Source organism: Pezoporus flaviventris, unplaced genomic scaffold, assembly GCF_033815535.1.
Source record: "Pezoporus flaviventris isolate CSIRO_AGI_PZ_B2104156 unplaced genomic scaffold, CSIRO_AGI_Pfla_v1 ptg000001l, whole genome shotgun sequence".
NCBI lineage: Eukaryota > Metazoa > Chordata > Aves > Psittaciformes > Psittacidae > Pezoporus > Pezoporus flaviventris.
In genome coordinates, this window is record NW_026892549.1 from 24,735,044 (window position 1) to 24,758,292 (window position 23,249).

Consider the following 23,249-nt stretch of genomic DNA (forward strand, 5'->3'; position numbering starts at 1 on the left):
TTTAAAGGGTGCCATCAAGATCACTGCTATTTCTCTTGGTTGGGAGCCAGACGACTCTTCTGCAGTTGCGACACATCCTTGCGCAGTTATTAAAGACGGAGAAAATAGTAAGCACGAGAGCTGGACGTTGCGTCACCCTGTGTCAATGGGTGGAAAGGGGGAGGCTCTGCCTCGCCGTCAAGCCACAACTTGAAATTAGGTGCCGAGGATGCTGCATCCTTCTTCTGATGGGCAGAAACTATTTCAGCTTGGGAATGTGGAATAAATCCCCACAAACCTGATGACAGCTCGCATACCCCCTGTCCCCAGCCCTCCTGTCCTGCCAGCCTGGCAAGCTGAGCCATCCCATGGAAGATGCTTTTTTCCCCTGGGCAGAAAAATGGGTCTTGGTCACATTCATGCCATGGTCTCAGTGGAGCATGTGGGCCTCAGCCGTGCGAGATTAGCTCAGAATAAGAGCTCTCTGCCTTTTAAAGCAGAGAGTTGGGTGTTTAAAGCAGCAATTGGGTGTTTAGCTGAGGCCTGGGCAGGCCTGAGCTATCGCTGAATATTCTGCCTTTTGTTTCATACTGGATTATTTTGTGTATCTGAGTGAAGGGGTTTTTCTTTCTGGTCTCTTCTGTGCAGTTTGTTCCTCGCCTGCTTGTGGGCGTGTGTTGAAATCTTTGCTTTTTGCTTATGAGGTCAAGTGCTTTAATCAGGAGCAAAAAAATTTGCGTGCTTTAGTCCTAAATTCTCTGAGCGGCTGCCAAATATAATTAGAAACAAATGGCTTTATCCCTCATTTGAGAGCTCCACAGGCACTGGGGGGGGGGCAGGAGGGGGAGAGTTTGCTTTGCCTGGCTGTCTTTCTGGGGAGCTTGCAGACTAAAGCACCACCAGAAAAAAACCAGTGGTACTTACACATTCAGCCCCACTTGTGGCTTCCTCACGCGAGGGAGTGTCCTGCCCTAGGGACACAGCATTGCCCATTGGTACTGCAGCTCCTGCACTCTGGTGTGGGGGCCCCTAAACAGGGGCCATTGCTCATCCTTCCGGTGTCTCCCAGCATGAGGGGGCATTTGCTGAGAGAACAGGTGCTTGGAGGTCACAAACTGGCTATTTCAACAAATGGTTTTGGCACCAAAATGGCTAAAGAGCATCTCTCATGGCTTGTACAAGATGTGGAGTTTTGCAGCATTGAATCACAGCCTGGCATCGCCCTATGGCATGACATCGCCTCACAGCACCCCCTCACAGCATGGCATTACTTCATGGTATCACCTCATGGCACGGCATCACCTAATGGCACGGCACCACCTCATAGCATCACCTTATGGCATGGCATCACCTCATGGTATCACAGCAAAGCAGAGTGTTGCCCCATGGCATGGTCTGCAGCAGAGGAGGGAGCCCACCACCCCCGACCCATAGCCATACATGTGCTCTGGGGGATGGGACTGCCTCAGACATTGGGGGGATTTTTTTTTCTTTCCCGAGTACATTTCAGAGCAAACTGAATAAAATCTGCAAGTTCTGGGTTTTTTTCCTCCCTTTTTGACTTTCTTAAAGGACCTGGCTTGGGCTGGATGCCACGGTGATGGCCGTGAGATGCAAATTGGCTAATCAGCAATTTTTTAAATGCCTTTATGCTCATCATACCTCAACCCCCCAAAAAGCAAGGTGCAGCACCCAGGGACAAGGTACACATCCTGTCCCATGGCCACCCCTCCCGGCACCTCCTGCCCATTGGTGAACACAGGGAGGTCTTCACAGCTGCACAACTCAGGGCTTCTGGCTCCCTGTAATGCAGCACTTGAACCTGAGCCGTTGGTTTTCAGCAGCACAAAAGTCTTCGTGTGTTTGCCTGATTCAGTTTGAACACGTTTGTTCCCAGCACCCCAGCCTGCCGGCCCTCACCTCACCGCGCCTCACCTCTCCGCTGCAGAGAAGGAGGATCCGGTCCCCGATGTACCGAGCACAGGACAGGGGATGGATGTCTCATCCCAGGCTCTGCCGCGGCACTAAGGGCTCATTCCCCAGGTGAGACACTAGATGGAGCATCTAACATCGCGAATACTTGGGTATTTCAATCCCGTGAAGGATAAATTGAAAAGCTAAATGAAAACACAGATTAAGTTGTAACCAGCAGCCCTTGCATCCCTGTTTGCTCATTGGACATGCGCCGCCTCAATAGCAGCAGGCGGGAGCGGCAGTGCCTGCGATGGGGCTCAGCCGTAGTTCCTCCTGCAGAAACCCAGACCTTCAGCAGTCGCAGGCCCGGGTGCACACGAGGGGGACAGGGGATGCTCTGGTGGCCGCTCCTTTTGCGTTCTTCTAGGCCACTCCCAGGTTTCCCTTCAGCTGGGGAGGCAGCACCCTCTGATAACACCTCAGCTGTGAGCCGGCTCCGCTTGGCGAAGGCAAAGATAACGGGCTCAGGTTTTCTTGCTCCAGGAGAAGTTGAAGGTGTCTGATATTCCTGGGAAGCCTGTAGGTGAGCACTGCATTTCCCAGAGCAATTCCAGTGCCAGTGAGGATCACCACTGGTGTCTGTGCCTGATCTGCTCCTGGCAGCACCAGAAACTTGGCTAAAATTGTTCCTCAAAACTTCTGGGGCAGAGACACGGCTGGTGCAGTGCAAGGGGAGAGGAAAGGCCCTGCTCCCAATGGCTCAGCATCACCACGGGGCTAGGGATGGCCCCAAGAGACTGCTGAGAGATGCAGCTGCTGGTTGAGCATCTGCAACCAGCCACACACCCTGGGATCCGTCCAGGGCAGGGGGATCCTGCCCCAGGACTCGTCTGCCTCCAGCCTTCCGTGCCCTGCCTACTGGAGAAAGGCTTATGAAGGTCCTGTGGCGCATGAGGCGTGCAGGCTGCTGTGGCCCAGAAACCAGGGAAGGGCAGAGGAACTGCTACAGATCATTCTTTTACGTTGGTTGTGACTGCAAGGAGCACGGGCCATTGCAGTGCGATCACAGGATGGCAGCCTGCAGGATACAGACCCAGAGCTCAGCTTGGAGAACTAAACTGCGGTCAGCATCACCTCCTTTTGCACCTCTGCTTTGCTTCAAGACTCCCAAAGCTGTTCACTTCCCACTGCTGGCAGCTGAACTAAAACCGGGTGTGACAAGGTGACAAGCCAGTGGCACAGCATCCCTTGTCCTCACCCAGACCACGGAACATTTCACTTTGAGAACCAGAAGTGGTTGTGAGTCGCTAATGAAGTAACAAACTCGAAGTGTGGCTCTGACCTGCAGACCTCACCAGCACATGGTGGGGTCCACTGAGCCCCAAGGGGGTTCCTGTGTTCCCTTGCAAGCCCTTTGGGGTGCGTTAGCGCAAACTCCTTGGCTCCATCGCTTCCACGTGTGTGGGGGTTCACCGACACCCAAGTGACCCCAGCAAACCTACCAGGGGAGGGAGCTGCGACCCCTCAATGCCATCACAGGCTGGGATCATCTGGGTGTGAAAAGGTCCAGTGTGCTGCTCCCAGGGGTCTTCCTCCAGCCGTGCTGCACAGTGTGGGCAGGGCAGCACAACAGGCACCCCCTGCACAGCAGGAACGGGCAGCGTTGGCTCACCTTAATTCGCAGGCTAGGAAGGGCTAAAAAAAACACAAGGAAAGAGAGCACGGTGCTGGAAACCAAGTTGTGTTGTCCACCTCTACAGCTACTGCTAAGGCCAGCACCCATACGTGTCTGCATTCACCCCCCATCTCCTTTAGGTGCTCACTAGTAGGCAGTATTTCAACATGGGAAGCATAAAATGCCTCAGCTTGGCAAAGACAGAAGTGAATGGAGGAAATTATTTGCTAAAGGGTCCCATCTTCTCCCATAGCTGTCCACACACACTACGGGTGTGGGGACAACACATATGACGTGGTTATTTACCATTTCTCACAATACAAGCATCAAGGGAAGTTACCAGGCAGCAGGTTAAACCAGAGGAAGGTTTATTCTGCCTGCTCATACACAGTGTATACTGAAACCGTGGCAGCCCTGGCACAGCTCGCCCTAAGAGCAAATGATTGAACAAGGACTCAGACATCAGAAGAGAACTTATCAAGGGCAATTAAGCACAATGACGACCCTCTCATTGGCTCAGGGAGTGCCTTGCTGGGAGCTGTGCTGGTGGGAGCTCTGGATGCCTGGTGCCTGTCGTGTTCCTGGACCATCTCTCTGGAGCATCAGTGGGGGCAGGCATCACCCTGCCTACCCCTGGCACACTCAGCGGGGGCATCTACACCGCCCCACATGTGCACTGGCACCATGCTGCTTTGCTCCAGCCCAGCAGCTGCTCTTCCCCAAGCTGGTACTTCCCCTCATTTCCCGGCACACACAAGAAACGCAGGTTTTCGTGAGACTTTCCCTCAACCACAGCACGTATCTGGAAGCCCCAGCTAACAGTGACATCAAGCTGGTCTGTGCTCGCCCCGCTGCAGCAGCTCTGGGAGGGAACTTCCCTGTGGTTCATGGTGTCCCCGTGCTTCCCTACGGGCTGGGGTGGGTCCCTGACAGTGCTGTGCGCTGGGACCACTCCCTGGGCTTGGGCTGCCCTCACAGGCACTGAGCGCGAAGGAGCTCCTTGTGTGCCAGCCAAGGCTGGTGCAGCAAACAGCCTCAGACACACACCCGGTGCCACTCACCCGGGACCCCCGGAGATGGGGAAGGGCTCTCTGCACATGCTCCCCTAGGACCGCAGAGCTAAGCCATGATACGGGATTATCAGGTGGCCCTGGCCTTGCAGCCAGGATGTGCTATGTGAGGGCAGTGCCAGTTCTGACCTACACAAAACCAGATGGTTTTCTCATCTGTGAAGACCAGGAGAGTAAGAGCACTTGGACAGCACTTGCTGTGGTAAAGAGCTCCTCAAAGGCCACCAGGTTTCGGGGGGCTTCTTGGACCCATCAAGTCACAGAGTACACATTAAGTTTACTTGGTGACTGCAAAATTACTAGCTCGCATCTGACTAAAATCTTACTCATGGTTGTGCTGGGAAGAATGGGGCCATTTTCACATCCCAGCTCCAGCCTGCAGCACTGGTGGGAAAAAATGCTGCTCTGAGATGCAAATGGAGCAAATTTGCTGCAGAAGCCACCGGCTAAGCATGGATGTTATCCCCTCCAAAGCCATTCCTCCAGTCAGCCTCACCACAGCCACACTTTAATGTGAGCACACTGCAAAAATAGAGGGGCACCGACTGAAGATCTTGTCTCTTCCTCTGTTAGGAAATTGCAGACTTCCATTTCTTTAATCTAACCATTTGCAGGAGGAGATACTTTCTCCAGAAAAGCCAATATAAGAGGGCTGAAAGGTCGGATGGGATAATATGTAATCCATTGCGATAAGGGCTGTTTACAGAATTATTAATCAAACGCAAAAAGGAACAGATAGTAACATTTTTTATTAAATATTACAGTGGATCAAAAAGTACAAAATATCTTTTGCCTGCTATGTGATTGGGAAACTATTGGCACATAATACAGTATCAAAAGCATTAATAAGTACAATTTGGAAAACATACAAAAATTGAGTGTTTATAGTTGGCTCAGCTTTATTTCTGGTAGTGTTTAAACTAACGCAAAGGTTACTCAATAACCTTTTAAATGGGAAACTATATAATATTACTGGGCCATTTTTATATATACAAATCATCACCTTACAGAGCATATAGGCTACATAACTTGAATCACAAAAAGTATACAATATTTACAACAAAAGAAAGTTAAAAAAGTATAAACAGCTAGTAGATTATGCTGCCATTATTAGAACATATTTAAAACTGCGGGGCTGGGGGGAGAGGGGAGGAGGAGGAAGAGAACGAGTGAAATATCCACCACACGTACAGCAAACACCCAGGGCATGCTCACGGCAGCACTGCCCATGCTGCCCCTTCACACCAGTGCACGAAGTCCCTTTCAGCATTAAAACCACGACACATGCACAGTCAGGCCAGCCGTGACCTCCTTCACTGGCCACTGCAAAGGAAGGGACTGGGGGGGACGGGACCCCAGAGGTGCCCTAAGAGGCAGCAGTCCTGCAGCCCCAGACAGGCTGCAGGTGCCAGCGGGGACGGGCACAGCACTTGCCCCTGCACTAGCTCCAGGCGCTGCCTCAACTGTTTTCTAAGCGTGGATGCAGCGGGGGGACGTCTCAAGCCAGGCTGGCAGGACAGACCTGCTGCAAAGCACAGCTTGTTCCTGCCCAGCCCAGTGAGGGGGCTGGTTTTTACTGGGAGCCGGACCCTACTTCCCACGTGCTCCACGAGGTCTGGCTCAGCGTGTGGCCAGAAGCTACACGGGAGCTGACTGCTGCCGGGCCTTTTCCTTTGAATCTCATAACCTTCAGCATCCCTAATGAATCCTGGACATAGTGCGTTTGAATTGCAACATTTCTTGGAACTGGCTCCTGGTAAATAGATTTATGACTCTATTACCAATTAGATTCCACTGTTTCCTTTACAAACTTACCAATAACAATGGTTTGATTGCACAAAGAAAAGCTTGTGCAATTTCATTCAATAATAAGGCCCCTTGAACTCAAACAATGCAAACAAAGCCCCATTTAAGACATTAAAAAAAAAAAGGACTTTTCAGCCAATAGGGAATTCAATAGTTTTTTGAAAGATTTCCAAGATTTCTGTTAAAAGTTTTTAAACAAATAATGGTTCTGCTGGGGTTTACGCTATCATTTCTTTTCCATTGCCCTTACTATTCGCACAGTATATGATGAGCTTCCCCAGCCAGCAACGGGCAGCTTCCTCATGGGGCAAGCAAGGATCCTTCCCTCCCTCTCCCTGTCCCCCAGCCCTGCGCTGCCCCAGCACAGCTCCAAAAAGCCTACCGTGGAACTCCAACGGGATGTGATCAAAAGGGAAATCAGACAATTCGCATAAACAAATGCACGATTCCAGGACACACAACCAAAAGACGGAAGAGAAGTGTCTGCTTTGCCAAACACACAACAAGCTTCTGTTTGCATTTGCTGTAGATTTCGATATTCTCTCCCCTTCCCCCCGCCCTCTTCCTCCCTACCCCCAAACCCCTGATTCTCACATGATTAAGATCTAGTGCAACTTTACTACAGATGTCCTCCACACTGTGGCCTCTGCCTGGATGAGCCTGTGGTTCTGTTTCCTGTACGATTTGTGGAGCAGCAGGATGCTCTGCACTGGTACATCCATGTTCTAAGTTCTACTAGTCTGTTTATTGATCATTTAAATATAGCTTTACCACAGGAATATAAAGTATTTAATTGAAGAAGCTGGATCTTTAACAGTAGATGAGTATATTATTCTGGTTTCCACCTTTGGATATTAAATATGATACATTATATATTGTATTTGGCTTCATATCACGGGAAAATTTAATGACATGCCTAGCATGCAAAGTGTTTCTTAGTAGTTTCCATTTTTCTTTTCATATTGATTATGCTGTCTTTGAACAGTAACTGAGATGGTTTGAATCACAACCAATTTTCACATTCTAAAAAGCCTCCAGGTCACACTTTGCTTTATCAATGTCTGTGCTTGGCTGCGTGGTGGTGATGTCCTGCAAAGTGAATATACAGCTGTAGGGAAGCTCTTTCTTTAGGAAAACTCAGCCCTTACACACCCAAGCTTTCCCCCGTAAAAGGATGCCCAGGGAGAGGCTGAGATACCCTTGGGGATGTGAAAGGTCCATCCCAACCACTGCATGCAATCTCCTACCCATCCTACCCCAGCCTGCTCGTGAGGCACAGGACCCGTAAGCTTCTGACCCAAATCAGCCCTGGCCCCTGTCCTGATTTCTGAAATTCTAGATATTCTCACAAACCACAAATCCATTTTCTGGGCTCTTTTGTCATCCAGCAGCTCGTGCCAGGGAGGTTTTGTTTTCTAGACCGTTTCTCTGGTAGGCAGGAAGGTTTCACAGCCTAGGTAAGGTTAAGTACAACACTCGACAAATTCATGGACCACGATACGGGAAAGCAAAACGCAGTGGGAGGGGAGAAGCGGTGTGGGAGCCATCACAACTATGGGAGGAGGGCAAGAGGTGCTCTGCACCTCACAGGGGCAGATCGTGGGGAAAGGAACCTTGTTGGCACCCTTGCACCATAACATTACCTACAGTATGTTTATAGCCATTAAGATTAATCTTAACCAGTTGCTTCAGTTTGTAAACAGTAAACGTTACCACAAAAACAAAACAAAAATGCTGCTCGAAAGTATAAAGAAACTGGAAAAATTACAGACACATAAAGGAAAAAAAAAAATAGGACAGCCACAGCCTTTAAAAAAGTTGCAGATAAAATGATACTGTTTAATTTAAAAAAAAAAAAAAAGAAGAAAAGAAACCAAAAACAAAAAACCAAACATAAAGAGCACAGAATATACTGGACAAACAGAACTATATAAATTACTGTGACCAAATGTGACACTGGTAGTTTACGAAGTGGATATGTACAGTCAAACTGAACAGTGTTTACCCTTCTGTTCTAATAGTGTCAAAATGAAGAATCTATTGCCGTTTTACTATACATTGCATTGATTGAATCTTTAAAAGTCAGGAAAAGTTACCCAAAAAAGCACATCCACTGATTGTATGGATTCTCGGCCCACTTCTCCTTTCCAGGTTCATTTCAAGTCCTTGAGTCATTGGCAACAGCGCATGGCCTCTGGTCCTCGGCTCAGTGAAAGGCAAACGCAGCCCTCGCATGGGACTTCAGTGAGCTCAGGACTGGGCCTGCATTTCCACGGCTCCCTTTGAACATCTGCTCTTACCATATACAAGTCCTTTCAGAAAACACATATGCAAGATCCAATGTTTTTTTTTTTCTCCCTTTTTTTTTTTTTTTGTTTTTGTTGTTGGTTTTCTTTCTCTGGGGCAGGGATAAAGGGTGAGGGGACTGATGTGGGAGCCAGATTTAAAGAAGCAGTCCTGTCTCCACCAAACGCTGAAGCGCTCCTCTAGGCAAGACACGACTGCATCCTGGTTGACAAAGATACAGATTGCTAAGTCTGCGAGGCATCGTCACAGGGGGAGGAATGTCACTAACTTAACTTTTCTCCTCAGACCTTCTTTTGTGAGCGAGGCGGCTTACAGTTTTGTGCTGGGGTGTACAGAGGATAGCTGGGAAGGTGGGAACGCAGCTTGAGGGTTTATAGCAGCTAAAGGATAAATGCTGTTATGCAAAAGGTCACCATAGGAACTTCCTACAGGTGTTGCTGCAGCTAAGTGTCTGTACAGTTGCTGAGAGTTTGCAGGGGATGTGAGGAATTGTCTCTGCACCATGAAGGAATGAAGAGCCAAAGGCTGCATTAGTGGGGAGAGCACGGTCTGATTTTTCAAGTACTGGAGGGGATGAGAATACCCAGGCGGGAGGCGATTGTTCAGCCCTGTGCACAGGCTTCCCGGATACAAGCCTGGGAAGATGGGGGCTGAAAGGGGATATTTGTGGCTTTCCAGCATGCTGCCAGAATGGAGGCCATGCACCGGCTTGCTGCCTTCCCCCTCTGGGTCGGGAACCTTGTCTTTCGCTGCGGTCTCCTTTGGTAAGTGCAGAGGAGAGACAGCTCGGATTTTTTTTTCAGAAATGACTTTGTCCAAATCCTCCAGGCTCCGTTTCAAAGGCCGGGCAGCCCCCACGTTTTGAGGGCTCGTTCTGCGGCTGATGATAGGATGCACCATCCCCTCTATCCTCCTCAGATTCTCCAGTCTCTGGGCCTGCTGCTTCCCAGACCTGTGGAGCAACTCACTGTGTTTCTTCGGGGCTGTCATGGCCATGGGGGACACACGGCAAGCTTTGGGATTACAGTCTAGGCTCACCGCCTGGCTGCTCGCAGACTGGAAAGGGGAGATACCTTTGCCTTCTTGCTGGGCCATGGATGAATGAGGCAGGCTGGAGCCCAGAGCCTTTGCAGTCTGTTTGTGTATGCTCTTTGGAAGACTCAAATCTGTTGGCTGATCATCTGAAGAGGCTTCCACTGCTGTCTTTTTTTCTTGCTGATGCAAAGATGGGCGATAATTTAAATTTAGTTTTTCTGGGTGTTTGTGTTGAGTAAAAGTAGAAATATTTTCAGACTCTCTGAACATGTCCCGGGGGAGGTACTTTGATGTCTGTTCATTATTAAGGTGGTGTTCTGTGTGCCTATAAAGGCTGTGCAGATGAGGTGATGAATAAAAATCTGCCAAAAAAGTGGGCACATGGGAGTGCTGCAGTCCCCTTTTCTCACTCATTTTATCTTTGCAGTCCTGGACATCTGTCTTCGGTACGTATGACTCGGCAAGAGAACTGAGGTGATGTTTTGAAAAATCACAGCGCTGAGGATCTGGTTTACTTAGCATGTCATGTTTAAAAACATCATTAATTGATTTCCTTTCTTCCTTGGTTTTAAAACTCTGTACATGCTGTATGACTGAGGGCCTACTAATTGCTACAGGATCAGAATTAGGGGCATGGGGACCTTGCGACATGCTTGAGGACAGTTCATCTCTGCTGTTCAGTTTCTTTTTGCTGATCAAAGGTGGAGGAGAACCGTAAGGATAGCTGCATGACAGAGCTGCCCCACTGACCTGAGACAGCAGCTTCTTCTTTGCCAGGGGTGACATGATGCCTGGATTACCCTTTGAGTAAAGCAGCGGTGTGTAACCAAAAGTGGAGTCATCGTTCATTGACCCAGGCAGCTCTTTTTCCTTGAACATGTCAAAGTTCTGCACCACCAGTACTTTGGGTGTTTGCTTTAGAGCGTTGTGGATATCTTCATTTCCCAGCTGGTCCACTTTCACTGTGCAGTTTGCGATGTAATCGGCCATCTCTGGCAATTTGTCATCTTCCATGTCGCTCTGAGTGGGCAGCTGGACTGGGAAAGCTGTGAAGGGCATTTCTGCAGGTTCGTTTTCTAAGCTGTCAGTAAAAGCCTTGTGTAGTCTTTGTTCAGGCTTTTTGTCCTCCAGGGCATCTGGTGGGGGGTGTAATCGCTTTGTGATGGTGGCATCCAGAACAGTGTCTTCTTCTGGGGGCACGGATGTACTTGAGAAAGAGGACAAGTGCTGAACCTCCTCCTTAGTTTTTTCATTGTTTGTGCTGTTTTCTGTCAGGTCTGTCTTTTCCAGGGGCAGTGGCCGAGCTGTCTCTGGTAAAAGAGACGGAGGGCCATGCACAGGTTGTTTCATCTCTCCCACTGTAGGGTGTTCAGGGAAATTTTTCTGGTCTGCTGATTCTTGATCCTTCTCTTGTTCTGATGAAACCTAATAAAATGATTCAACAGACAATAATAAGAATGTGGTGCATTTTGGCAGACTGTTCATAAGATTATACACAGTACACCACTGGCTACTTTTAGAGGAATACTTGTCAATCACCCTGCTGCAATGTGAAGGCTCTAATGCCAGGTATTGGATTCAAACAAAGAGATGTACCTCCTGGAAATATTAAGAAATACACCACCCCTGTCAGGGTCACAATAAGGCATTTCAGAACAGCAGATGTTTGTAACCTGATGAGCTTGAGCAGACAGCTAAACATTGAGGTTCTATTCTTTTAAAATTAATTAGGGAAATGCAGGAGAGCAGATTTCAGAACACAAACGATAAAGCTGTAGAAATTTATCCCACTAGCCAACTTCACCTATGAAAATTACATGACTCCCATGTTTTTTCTTACATAAAGTCTCTCCAGCATAGCTATCTTAAAATTCAGTAATCACAGAGGAGATCATTCACACCCAGTTCTGCATTAAAGTGTGAAAATGATAGAAATGGCATACTAGGAATTCCTATTGTAGGCAGCAAATCACTGCCACAGCTTAACTAGGACACACATTTTTTTATTAACAGATTAAAATGAAGTCGTCAACATTCAGTAAGTGTGTGTGCCTGCTATTACAAACATGGCTTTTATACATTATCGTCAATGGGACCGCAGCTCTTTCTGCTCCCCCATTAATAAAGCTTGTGTGCACAATTCACACTATTCATCCCATTATGTAGCTGGCTGAACTGTGACCCGCAGAGGTCACCAGAGCGTCCCATCTGTGATCCGGCTGACTGACAGACCTTTTCAAAACTGCTGTCGCTCTCCTCTGACAGGTTGTGGCAGAAGACAGTCATAAAACAGCAGCATTGTGTGAGTCCTTTATTATTATTGTTTTCTTTCTTTCTTCCTTGTAAAGATAAGATGCATTGAGAAAGTTATTATCTAAATGCTGCTTTATGGTCTGTCACAAGAGCGGGGGATCGGAGAAGGTCCTAACGAATCTAACTCTCTCAGAGATTTATTTCTTCACAGCTGCTTTTAAATATTCTTGTCTGTTTGGTTGGCCTATTAGTTACAATGTCTGTTAGTCATCCTAACTTCTTTTTAAACTCATAGCTGCCTTTTGCAGCCAAACACTATCATTAGGTCCTTTACAAAGTACCATCGCTAGTCTCTCGAGCTTATAAAATTACAAGAAAATACCAGACAGATGAGCAAAGCAAGGAGAAGAAAAAAAAAGAGAAATCGTATTTAATAACTGTACATTCTCCTCTTTGTTTCTGTTAAGCAACATTTTGATTGAAGTTTCAGCTATTCTGAGGAAATGTGCAGTCTAAGGCTAATAGCATTTTGTCTGGTATCTCGTTACATTGACAATGTCATTGTGATGGCAGGAAAACAGTGAAGAGCACAAAAGCAAATGCAACCCTAATAAATTAAAGTTCTATTTTCTCTCTGCAGATTTCTTAACAGTGTATAAATTGAGCATGCAATTGAGAGGAAAACACATTTTTGTAACTTGATTACTCTTTTATAGCTCATGGCTACGGCCAGCTTCTAAGTCACATGCAAAAAATGGCCTAAGTGGTAGCTTGGGTGGAGCCATACATGTATGGCTATAGAGGCTCCCTGTGAGCAACACACCACCACTGTTATGCCTGGATGAGGACTGCACCCAAATGTGGAGCCTGGCACGTGGCTCCACTGCTGGGGGTCTGCTGGGGTGAGAGCAACATACAACCTGCCTGGCTCTAGCAGACTTGGATTTTGCTCCACCCGATGAAGCTGAATGTCTCCTTTCTGATGGCCCCATAAGGGCCATGTTCTGGGCAGGAAGCCCTCCCTGTGGCACAGCACACATGAGCTCTGCAGCCCTGCACTCACCCTGGGTGGAAGCAGCCACCCCTGCAGGCCCCTTTGCTGCTTGGATGTCATGTGACCATCTACCTATCTAGCAACGTGTGTGAAAACTGAGGTCCTTAATAGCCCACCCTCACTAAAGAGGGGCAGGACACGTCTTACATCCCAGTTAGGGAAAAGACGTGAATTCTGCTATAAAAGGTACCATTTTTACAATAGGAAACTGCTGTAATTGTACATTTTTATTGTCTCGTCTAGGCTCCCTACATTTCCGATAAGCACAGCTTAAGAGCGCTTCCTGCAAACCACACAAAAATAACTGCAGTTTAAGCAGCAGGAAGTTTGAGATAGGGAACAACAAAACCAAGGAAATTCAAAGTTAAGGCTGATGCTCTGTTGCTGATTTGCAACGTTGTGCTTAGCAGCGGCAGTATGGACAGTGTGCAATGTATCGTGCTGAACCAAGACCTCTCATAAATAACTGGGCACAAAGAAATGACAGGGAAAGGGAGGACAAGTCTTCAGTGTACGTCTCCTTGCTTTGGGAAATTTGTGTTGCAACCTTCCAGTCACTGACGCAGGTTTGTGCACACTTTCTATGTATTTTTCTTCAGAATTTGGTAGGTTTTCTCCCAACAGGATTCCTTGCTTCAGAATTACAGTGCAAGAGAAACCAAAAATACCTCCCCTCTCTGTGGAATGTTCTTACACTAGATATTAAAGGTACTGTTGATCAAGGCAATTTAAAACACAAATTCTGGTTTGGACAGGAGTTGAAATTGTAAGCACAACTTAAAGAGGTGGTGGAACTCGAAAATAAAAATCTCCTGTTCTCAAAACTGGGTACACAAAGTCTCTGCAGCATCCATGTTTACTGGTCCTGCACTGGTTTTGTTTTTTAAACAATGAGGAGGAGGATTGCTGGTAGCTGACCCAATACTAAACTGGTTTAGGTACAGGACTTACGCACCTGCCAGACAGCAATGAAGTCAAAGGAGCAGCCATAGTCTGCTAGGCATGTCACGTGTTTCGATATTCTTTAAGTATTTACTTTCATTGCAACGCCTTGAAGGCAGCTGTGATCTGGCAGACTGAGATAGGAAAAGCAATGTCTTGTGTAGGGGTTGTGTGTGAGGAACTTCACTGTCTTGTTCACGTAGGGCGCAAGCAGGGCACAGGAGAGTGGGCAGGATGTGCAAAAGAAAGTGCTTAAGTAATACCGTAGTAAAACCTCCACTGATTTATATCACTTAACAACATATGAAATTTAACCTTTTGCAGATAAACATGAATTCTACTGATCTCTCTTACTGTGAATATAAAACCTCTTCTATTAAGGGCTGTCCTATGTCTGTACGTAACATGGCTTTATGGAGAAACCAGGGCCTGACCAGGTGAAGCTGGTGATAGACTAGGAACATATCTCAGCTGAAAACCATCTGTGGCATGTGACAGGGAAGTTGGTCTGAGGTAGGGCTTGGAAGGTGGTTCCCTCAAACTCTGACCTTTTAGACTAAAGAGAAATTTAGCACATCATGATAAAAATCCTGGGAAGTCACATGTTTTTTGACAGACATGCATACATCTGTGAGCACAGAAGGACTGATCCAGAGGTTACCATTACAAAAATCAGCTGTGTCCAACAGTTACCACAGTATTATCAACAGTATTAGAGGTTCCCGTACCCTATACTTAGATTAGGAAATAACTGTGGTAGTTGTGTGGTTTCCTTTTGGCAGCTGCTGATCTTTTAGTGGTGACCACTGTATAACACAATGAGCAGAAATGGTACTTGTTACATTCAGTGCTTGGTATTCTGCCATCACTGCTGTGCAGTATGGAGCTAACCGGTTGCCGTCTGTAGGCCAGCAAAATCCCAACACAGACAATACAACAACAATTGAACTTCTGAGCAAACTCAAAGGCCAACTGGCTGGAATTCTCCAGTTTAAATTATGTATTTTATCATTGGATTTCACGTGATTAAACCTGCACGTTTTTAATTGAAAAGTTGAAAAGCAGGAAAGCAACCAACCTCAGGTGCATCTTGGGGTTTCTGTGCATTATCTTTTTCCTTCTTGCTCTTTTGGTTTTCATTTTTGATGCGTTTTGTTCCAGACACTTTTGTTTTCACTTCACTCTCCTGGGAACAGTTATCCTGTTTTCGAGGTTTCACTGGAGGCAGTGGCTTATCTTCCTCTCCTTTAATAAATCTTTCATATGGCAGGATTAATCTAGGGGATTAAGGAACAAATAATTGATCAGGGTTTGTCATTCTAGCAAAGAACAAAATATATCTACTACGAGCAGTTTACTTAATAAATCCATTTTCTTCCATACCATAAAAGCAATGGTGTAAACTGTGCATCTGTAAATCCAAGTATGATAAATCAATTTATTTGGCAAGATTATCATGTGGCATAAATTCAGTGGAGTTGGTGTGGATTGGCTGACAGTAATGCTGCAGTGGTTTGTGTGGCTACACCAATTTGTACCAGATGAGAATATGAACCACTATGTTTTAGACTGATTTAAAAAAAAATCCGCCATTTATTTTTATTTTCCCTCCTTACGCTTAAAAGCATGCAACAAACGCCAGGAAAACACTGACAAAGCCACAGCCAAGCTGATAACAGCTACACAATTTCCAGGCTGGTGGTTCCCCTGAGTGCAAAGCCGAGTGTGAGGAACTTGGCAGAAGATGAGAGTAGGACTGCAGGAAACCTACAGTGGTGGGCACAACACCCAGCAAGTTGCAGTCAGCACCAGCCCACTGCCACCACTGCAATGCACCCATACGGTGACAGTCACCATACAGCCTTCTCCAGTGAGTCATTTTTAAAGAACAAGGGGAGAGGAAAAGAGTTAAAAGAGATGGATTTTTTCACTGTGTAGCTGTCCACCACAAAATGAACAAAATTGCTTTTAAAAAGCAAGTAAGAAACAAACACAAAAATATCCTCCCCTGAAAGCACCAAACACACTGAGTTTTAATCTATCTGTTTTCCCTTTGCAATCTTGATCTGAAAGGGAGAAAAAAAAGGATATAATTAAAAGGGATGGATTGCATTACAATCTCAGTTTCAACTTCAGTGATTAAAGTTTTTATAATGTGTTTGGTATGATTAATGACTCACTGTGGGATTAATACAAGACTCAGACTTTTAAAATACAAACTTTAATACAGCAAACATAATTTGTTAAAAAAAAAAAAAACGTTGACTGTATGAAGAAAATGTACTTTGCTTATAAACAACATAAATCTGTTCAAATACCAGGAATCCTTAATTATCTTTAATCTAAGACTCCAAGGCAAAAAACCTCTTTGGTTCAGATATTCATTTGTTATCCTAGAATCAGTTTCTAAGCATGCAATTTTGATTTACATACTTAGATGTTCAAACACAGTTTGGGCTTAGGAGAGCAGAAATTAGATTGTTCGTGATCATAATATTTTACATTTTAATAAAATACAACATAAATTATGTTAAAATATAAACCTAATTTATGCTATATTAGAAACAAAATTCATTAACTGAGCATGCTCTGACATGGTATGTGCAAAGAGGCGTGAATAATACTTTCTAGCCCTGAATTTGGCAGGACTCCAGTAATGAAGCTAAGCAGAGCCCACAGGGAATATTCATCTTCAGATCCCATTACAAACTGAGTTTAAACATGTTACAGCTGCTAAAACTGGAAACTGCTCCCTCTATGCAAACTTAGCAAAATAATACGTAGTTGCCAAATACCTGCTTCCCACTGTAATATTACAGTTAATGTTTATATAATAAAAAGCATAACTAAGCAGAATAAGGAAAAAAAAATCCTGTTCATACTTGAGGCTGCTGCATTTCATTTGCAATATTGGTGAAAACACTGAATTCCTCCCTGCACTGCACAAAGCGCTTTGGACTTCACTAGAGACAGGGTTGGGTTTCACACAGGGCAATGTCGAGGCTGCTCTGCCATGTGTTAAATATTTAAAATTGCTTTTAATAAAAACACATTTTATTATAATAATTGTTAGCACTGCAAGGGGAGTGTTTGACTTTGTTTTGTTTCCATGGGAACACGTTGCCCATTAAAAATCTACATATTCCATCCGTAAAGGTTTCAGACACTGTCCCGTGCCCCATGGGAGATGGAGACGCTCCTGGTCCACGAGTGGGCCTTTCCCTCAATGATGCCATGTGATTAACCCCATGGCTACAGCCAGGACGGGAGCAAGGCCCAGGCCAACATGATTAATCACTGCTCATGTGCTCTTTGCCGAGCCTTGTAGGGTAACGCGGGAAGCAAACCCCTCCTCCTCCTGCTACACCTCACCAAAACTCATTAGCTTTGGTGCTAATTAGTAACTGTGGCTTAAATTTCCTTTTCTGATATTAAGGATTCATGTGGGAGTACAAGGTTTTCATTTTAGTTATTTTTCACTGAGCTCAGCAGTTGGCAGGCTGACAGCAGTAAAAATACATTTCACATAGCCGGTCAAAGGCCCAGAGCCAGCGGCAGGAAATCTGGAATTAAATGTTTCGTGTATCGGGGAGGCGGCATGACTAAGGTAAAACTGAATCAAAACACAAGCATGGCTTGTTCTAGGATTTTCTCCTCCTCATCTGAAACGAGGGCCAGCAGGCTGCCGTTCCCTGCTGCTGCCGAGGTGGCCTTTGGGGGCAGCTAGAGAGGATCTGGGCAGGAACACGGGTTGTGAGACCTCGGGGAGCAGCACCGAGTCAAGCAACGTCAACAACTGCCGCTACACGTAGAGATTTCCGTCGGTTGTAATTTTCACTGAATGTTTTTTCAGTTATCCTGTCATGGTACAACACAATTACCCACAGGATATGATCTTATCATTTGATTATTAGAAGTTTTTATAGTGCAGGAGTAATAAAGCTAATACAGCTCTCGGAACATGTAAGCAGCCGTCTCACATGCCATGAAAGCAGCTGGCTTAGCCAATTTAAGGTCAATATTGCCCAACACCGGAAGAATGTGATCTGCTTTTAGCCAAATAGTTTAGCAGAATGCGACATGTCTGAAACCAGCACGCAATTTTTTTTTTTGACAAATATTTGCAGCGCAGGTAAGATTTAATCAATCTTTGCGCAAGGAGAGGTAAAGTCGACTTCCAAAAAAACAGAGCTAGATACCTTGACTGTATCACACTTTGGAAACAACATCCACGTTTTGAGTCGCTTTGAACTGTGACTGTGTTTCACGGCAGGGGGGAAGTATCAAAGTATTAATAAAAAAGAAAAAGAGGGGGAATATTTTGTGGTCTAAAGAATATTTAGTTGTAAAGCCTGCAAAGAGACCAAATAAAAGGGTCTTTATCATGATCAAGATTCCAATATTAAGATTAATAAAATGTATTATTTATAAGTCAATTAACATAAATAGAATATGTAAGCACTAGTGTATTAAAAAATCTTTCCACAGGCAGCAGATTTTTAGCAGCATGAAGGTTTTTTTTTTTTTTTTTTCCTGGAATAATACAAGAATAACATTTTCCAGCCAAGAGCAGAAACAGTAGGGGAGTCTTTGCTATCACAGGGCTTCTTATTAAATTCAGTCACTGTGAAAAGCCAGCCTTTTTTTTCCTTTTTTTTAAATAAAGACAACTTAAAATCAATACAAGTTAGATTAACAAATCAGTACTATACTAATCCTGATTTATTACAATCGGCAATATGAAGTTTAATCACGTATAAACTGCTACTCAAGAAAAGATTTAGCTTTACAAAGTCTTGAATTAAATAATGGTGCAGAGTGTACCGAGTTTTCAGATCTGCATCATCTGATATTATGAAAAATTCAATGTACTTCTCTGCAGCAGATGTCAGAGGTCAGCAAATCTATTACAGTAATGTAAGTAATCTGGCTTTCTGCCAATCTTTTTTTAAAAAACACTGAAGCAGATAATTTTATATTTACAAATTCGAAAATCCTCCAGGGACTGCATCTCTCTCCCAACAGAAAGCAGAAACTTCACATAAGAGAAATGCATTTCACAGTATATCAAACATGGCTTCATCAGCAGCATTTCATAAAAAGAAAAAGAAAAGCACCCTTAATCTTTATTAGTCAACATTTTTTCCCAGCTACGGAACTAACAATACAAGATCTCATCTGTGCCAGTAACCACTACATTTTCATGTATTGATTATGCAGAACGAATGACTCTTTTGGCCAGACTCTGCTTCACGGGACACATGAGAGCATACCTATTTATAGACATGATAAAAAAAGTAGTTACAATAATGCAAAGGATCTGACCAGCCCAGAAACAGGAAGGAAATTAAATGTTAAGGCTGCCAGTTTCCTCTTTAATTCTCCCCACTGTGTATGGATATGACAGGGCTTTCAGGCTGGGGAGGAACCATATGCCCAGGACACACAGGGTACAGGAGGGAAGGGGGCAGTTCAGCATAATCCCCACAATAATCTTTATATCGCTTGTTTTTGTGTTTATTTTTGTTTTCTTTCTGGCAAAATAAAATATTCCAGTATGTCTCCCATTGACATCATCTTGATTTCTCAAGGGCTGCAAGTCCAACACGAAACAGTGTGCCATGGAGCCTCTCAGCCACAAGAATAATCTTGGAAGAACTTAAAATACCGAAGCTCATTCTTTGGGAGATGCTGACCCATTCCCATGCTTGGCCAGAAGGTTAAGAAGGTTGATTGCAATGGGAATGGAAAAAAAGATTTAAATCTGCTCCACCAAATGAATATAGCAACCAGTTAACCCATGGAACTCACTGCCAATGGATATCTTGGGGCCAAGGGATTAGGGAGATTATGCAAGGATTAGATGCTAATGTAAATCATGAGAACATTAAGCTCTTAGAGTTTCAAAAACACTAAAAAGGAACAGGCAATACATCTCTTTACTGGTAGGAGTTTGGAAAACACTTCCCTCCTGGGCAGATTATGCCACAGTGGCTCTTGTTCCTTCCTCTGAAGTAACTGCTGGAGTTGGGGATGGGACAGCTGGTCTGCCTGGTTCAATAGGGCAACTGTCTGTTTCAATAGGTCCTCACAGTAGCCGGGCAGAAATGCCTGCATCCCCTGCAGCCAGAGGGTCTGAGTGCAGGGCTGGGGTGAGAGGCTGCCGAGCTGGGGCAGCTCCAGGAACAGCCCCCACAGTGCAAAGAGGCCCGTAGCGATAACCTTAGTGACAGAAACCTGATTCTTGTTCCCTGGAAACTCAGTGGATAAGCATTTGGTTGTTTTAAGGAAACAGCAGGAATGCCTGAGCTCTGATGCCAAGAGTTTTGTCTTTTTTACCCTGATGCTCTTCAAAAGGCATAAATCTTGGAGCAGTGCTCTCAGTGTGAGCAAGGCGAACAAGCCACCTTCAACAGCAATCAGCTGGTAGGGATGGCCAGGACTAGGAAGCAGTTCTTCATGGGCATGGACAAAGTCTCATCAGAGAAGAGGGAAGAGGAATAACCCAAACTCTAAGGTCTCAGTCTTATAAATTATAGAATACATTCAGGAAATCAAGCAGTGTGTTCCTCAAGCCTGACCTCTCTAGACCTCATTGTACAATCCAGGGGTTACGAAAGCAAGCCTCGTGCTTTTGTGCAGAACACAATAGCAATGGGTCTATTTCCATTTGTCTGAAGTATAAAACTGGCATGTTATTTTATCAGCAAAGACAAAAAATGTTTGAGTTCAATTTTCTTCCCAAAGAACTTCCCTTCCTTAAAGAAATGGCTCTTTCATCCTTTCGTCAACAACCTTCCTCACAGCCCACTGGGAGTGCTGGTGGGTAATGAGAATGGCTCACTGCCGAAAGGTGGGAACTGCACTGCTGTAAAAGAATTCAAAGACACTTTGTTTTAAGTAAACTGGAAATTAGTGACATTACAAACACAGCTGTTGATTTAGCTGCACAGCCAGGCAAGGGAAGCTCAGGCACTCTCTGAATCCTATAGCTCAGCAGGGGGAAATGAACAACCCTAGTCTTTTGCCTTTGGTGCAGATTTACTGCATGGGAAAGATTCAAAGGAAAGGTGACAAAAGCAGAACGGCCTCCCCAGGTCACTCTACTAGAATTGCTACAAGCCTCTATTTTGGCCACAGTCACCATTTCTACATCTAAACACAGACACACATTTTGTTCGGTAAGTCCATATAGTCCCTGAAATGCTTGGTCCCTATGCTCAGGAAAAGCTTATAGATGCTGTTTTGCATAGCCTATGGGATGCGGGTCTACTTGGAGGGACTCCAAAATCCTGTTGACCCTCCCCTAAGAGCTCTAGGCCACATTCCCATTGCACAAAGCTGAACAAACGAGGGGCAACCCCTGCCATGTTAGCAAAGTTCTGCTAACAGAACAGTGTAAGTACAGTATAAGGTGGAGACTCCTAGCAGACCTGGGGAATCTGAAGGGAATCAGGGGGATCTTGCTCTCTGTCTCAGGTGCTGCTCAAGCAAAGGAGAATGGCATACCTCCCATCACACAGCACACTCTTGGGGCAACTCAACTCCCAGCAAGGAAAAGGGCCTTGTCCCTACCCCTGGCTGTCAAGAAATGAGGTTAGCATGTGAGACACACTTTACCTCATGTTGACCAACTACAAGCACTCAGCTCAGGTTATAGGAGTTCTGGGACCTCAAGAGCACTGGGCACACTGCAGAGCCTCAACGCCCAGACCGTGTTGATGCGCATATGTATGGCAGGCATGTCTGGGAAGTTTCCCTCTGCTTGGGTGACAACCCATCAAGGAGCACTGAGTAGCGCAAAGCATCACCCAATTCTGATAGGACACACTCCTGGGTGGAAAGAAAGATGTGACTGGGAAAACAATTCTCTGTGAGGAGAGAGATCCAAGACAGTGCCCAACTGTCTAGCACTCTTGCAGCCAAGGACTCCGACTCCAGTGCTGACCAGTAAGTCTCTTGAGACTAAAAACCCAGAAATTTTGAAAAAAAACTGTGTGTTTTCATATGTTTTGAATGGACAGCTAAGGATCTGTTTTAATGGTAAACAATTACATTCCTCTGTCATCTGATACTTTTTAAATTTTGGGGAGGGGAGAAGCTTTCTGAATTTTCAATAGTTCCTTTGTTAAAGCATCTGTTACTCACATAATTGAAAAGATGTTTGTTCAGTGGTATGCTTGAGAGTACAGTTATTTAATCTTAATGATAAAGCCCTGAGGGCAGAAAATCGTAAGTAGAAACCTCTTGTTATTTATCAAAAAGGAAAAAAAAAAACAACAAACCCAACCAAAAACCCAGGAAAAGAAAGAGAGAACTGAGACACCTCATCTATCTTCAGGCTTAAATTCGTGCTTGATGGAAAACTATTGAGACAATTTGCAACTTGCAAAGTTTTCTGGGACTAGCTGAAGTGGGAGGGGGGCACGAAAGTGGGGTGAAGACAAAAATAAAACAACCCAGTTAGTATGACAAGAAAAAACTGCTGCTTGGCAAGTTTTTCTTTGGGTCAAACAAAGAACGAGCTGTAGTTTACAGCATGATATAATGTTTGATTAATTTTTGCCTAAGGATGTTTTCACACTTAACAGTATAAATCAAAACCTTATATTAATTATGATGTGTATTAAAAGATAACCATAAGCATTTTCATGTAGATGCTATACTAGACTCCTAATTTTTTTTCCCTCTAAAAGATTGGCTGCTACAAAACTCCACTGAAATGCTTACATGTTAACAAAGTTATCCAAATGCTTTAACAAAACCAAACAGCATTTGCATGGAACATGGGGCTCTTTTGCATATTGAATTGCTGCACAATATCCTTAGGGTAGAGAGACTTAACGGCTATTAAAGGGAAATCATATAAGGGACTTATTTTTGACCTGCCTTGTGTTTGTGATGTAATATGTAGCATTTGTGTGAGTGATTTAGGCGAAAAATGGTAGAACTGGCTCTGAACTGTACAAGACGCTGCATCTCCTGGCATTTAGTCCCCCGGCAACAGAGAGATGTGCAGGGTGCTCTGCAAGTGCACAGGGGCCACATTCACAGCCAGAGTAAAACCCTCTGCAGGTCTGTGTCCAAAACCCAGGGCCCAGCCAACCTGCTGGATTGTGAAGAACCATGGCCCGCTCTGGGCACCCATCTCACCTATCTGCTCCTCATCAAGTCCCATGTGGTCACAGCTCTGCAAAACTATTTTCCATTCAGC

At 45.1% G+C, this 23,249-nt stretch overlaps 1 protein-coding gene across 5 annotated transcripts in view; it reads right to left on the bottom strand.

Moving 5' to 3' along the window:
- Positions 1-8,294: 8,294 nt before the first annotated feature.
- The window catches only part of ARID5B (AT-rich interaction domain 5B), a 121,954-nt gene continuing 106,999 nt past the window's right edge, over positions 8,295-23,249 (bottom strand). For all 5 annotated transcript variants that reach the window (XM_061448753.1, XM_061448763.1, XM_061448741.1 and 2 more), the window contains 2 exons: positions 15,114-15,312; positions 8,295-11,211 (listed from right to left, as the gene is read on the bottom strand). In XM_061448753.1, the coding sequence (XP_061304737.1) occupies positions 9,061-11,211; positions 15,114-15,312 (2,350 nt within the window). In that variant the 3' untranslated portion in view covers positions 8,295-9,060. The remainder of the gene's footprint in view (positions 11,212-15,113; positions 15,313-23,249) is intronic.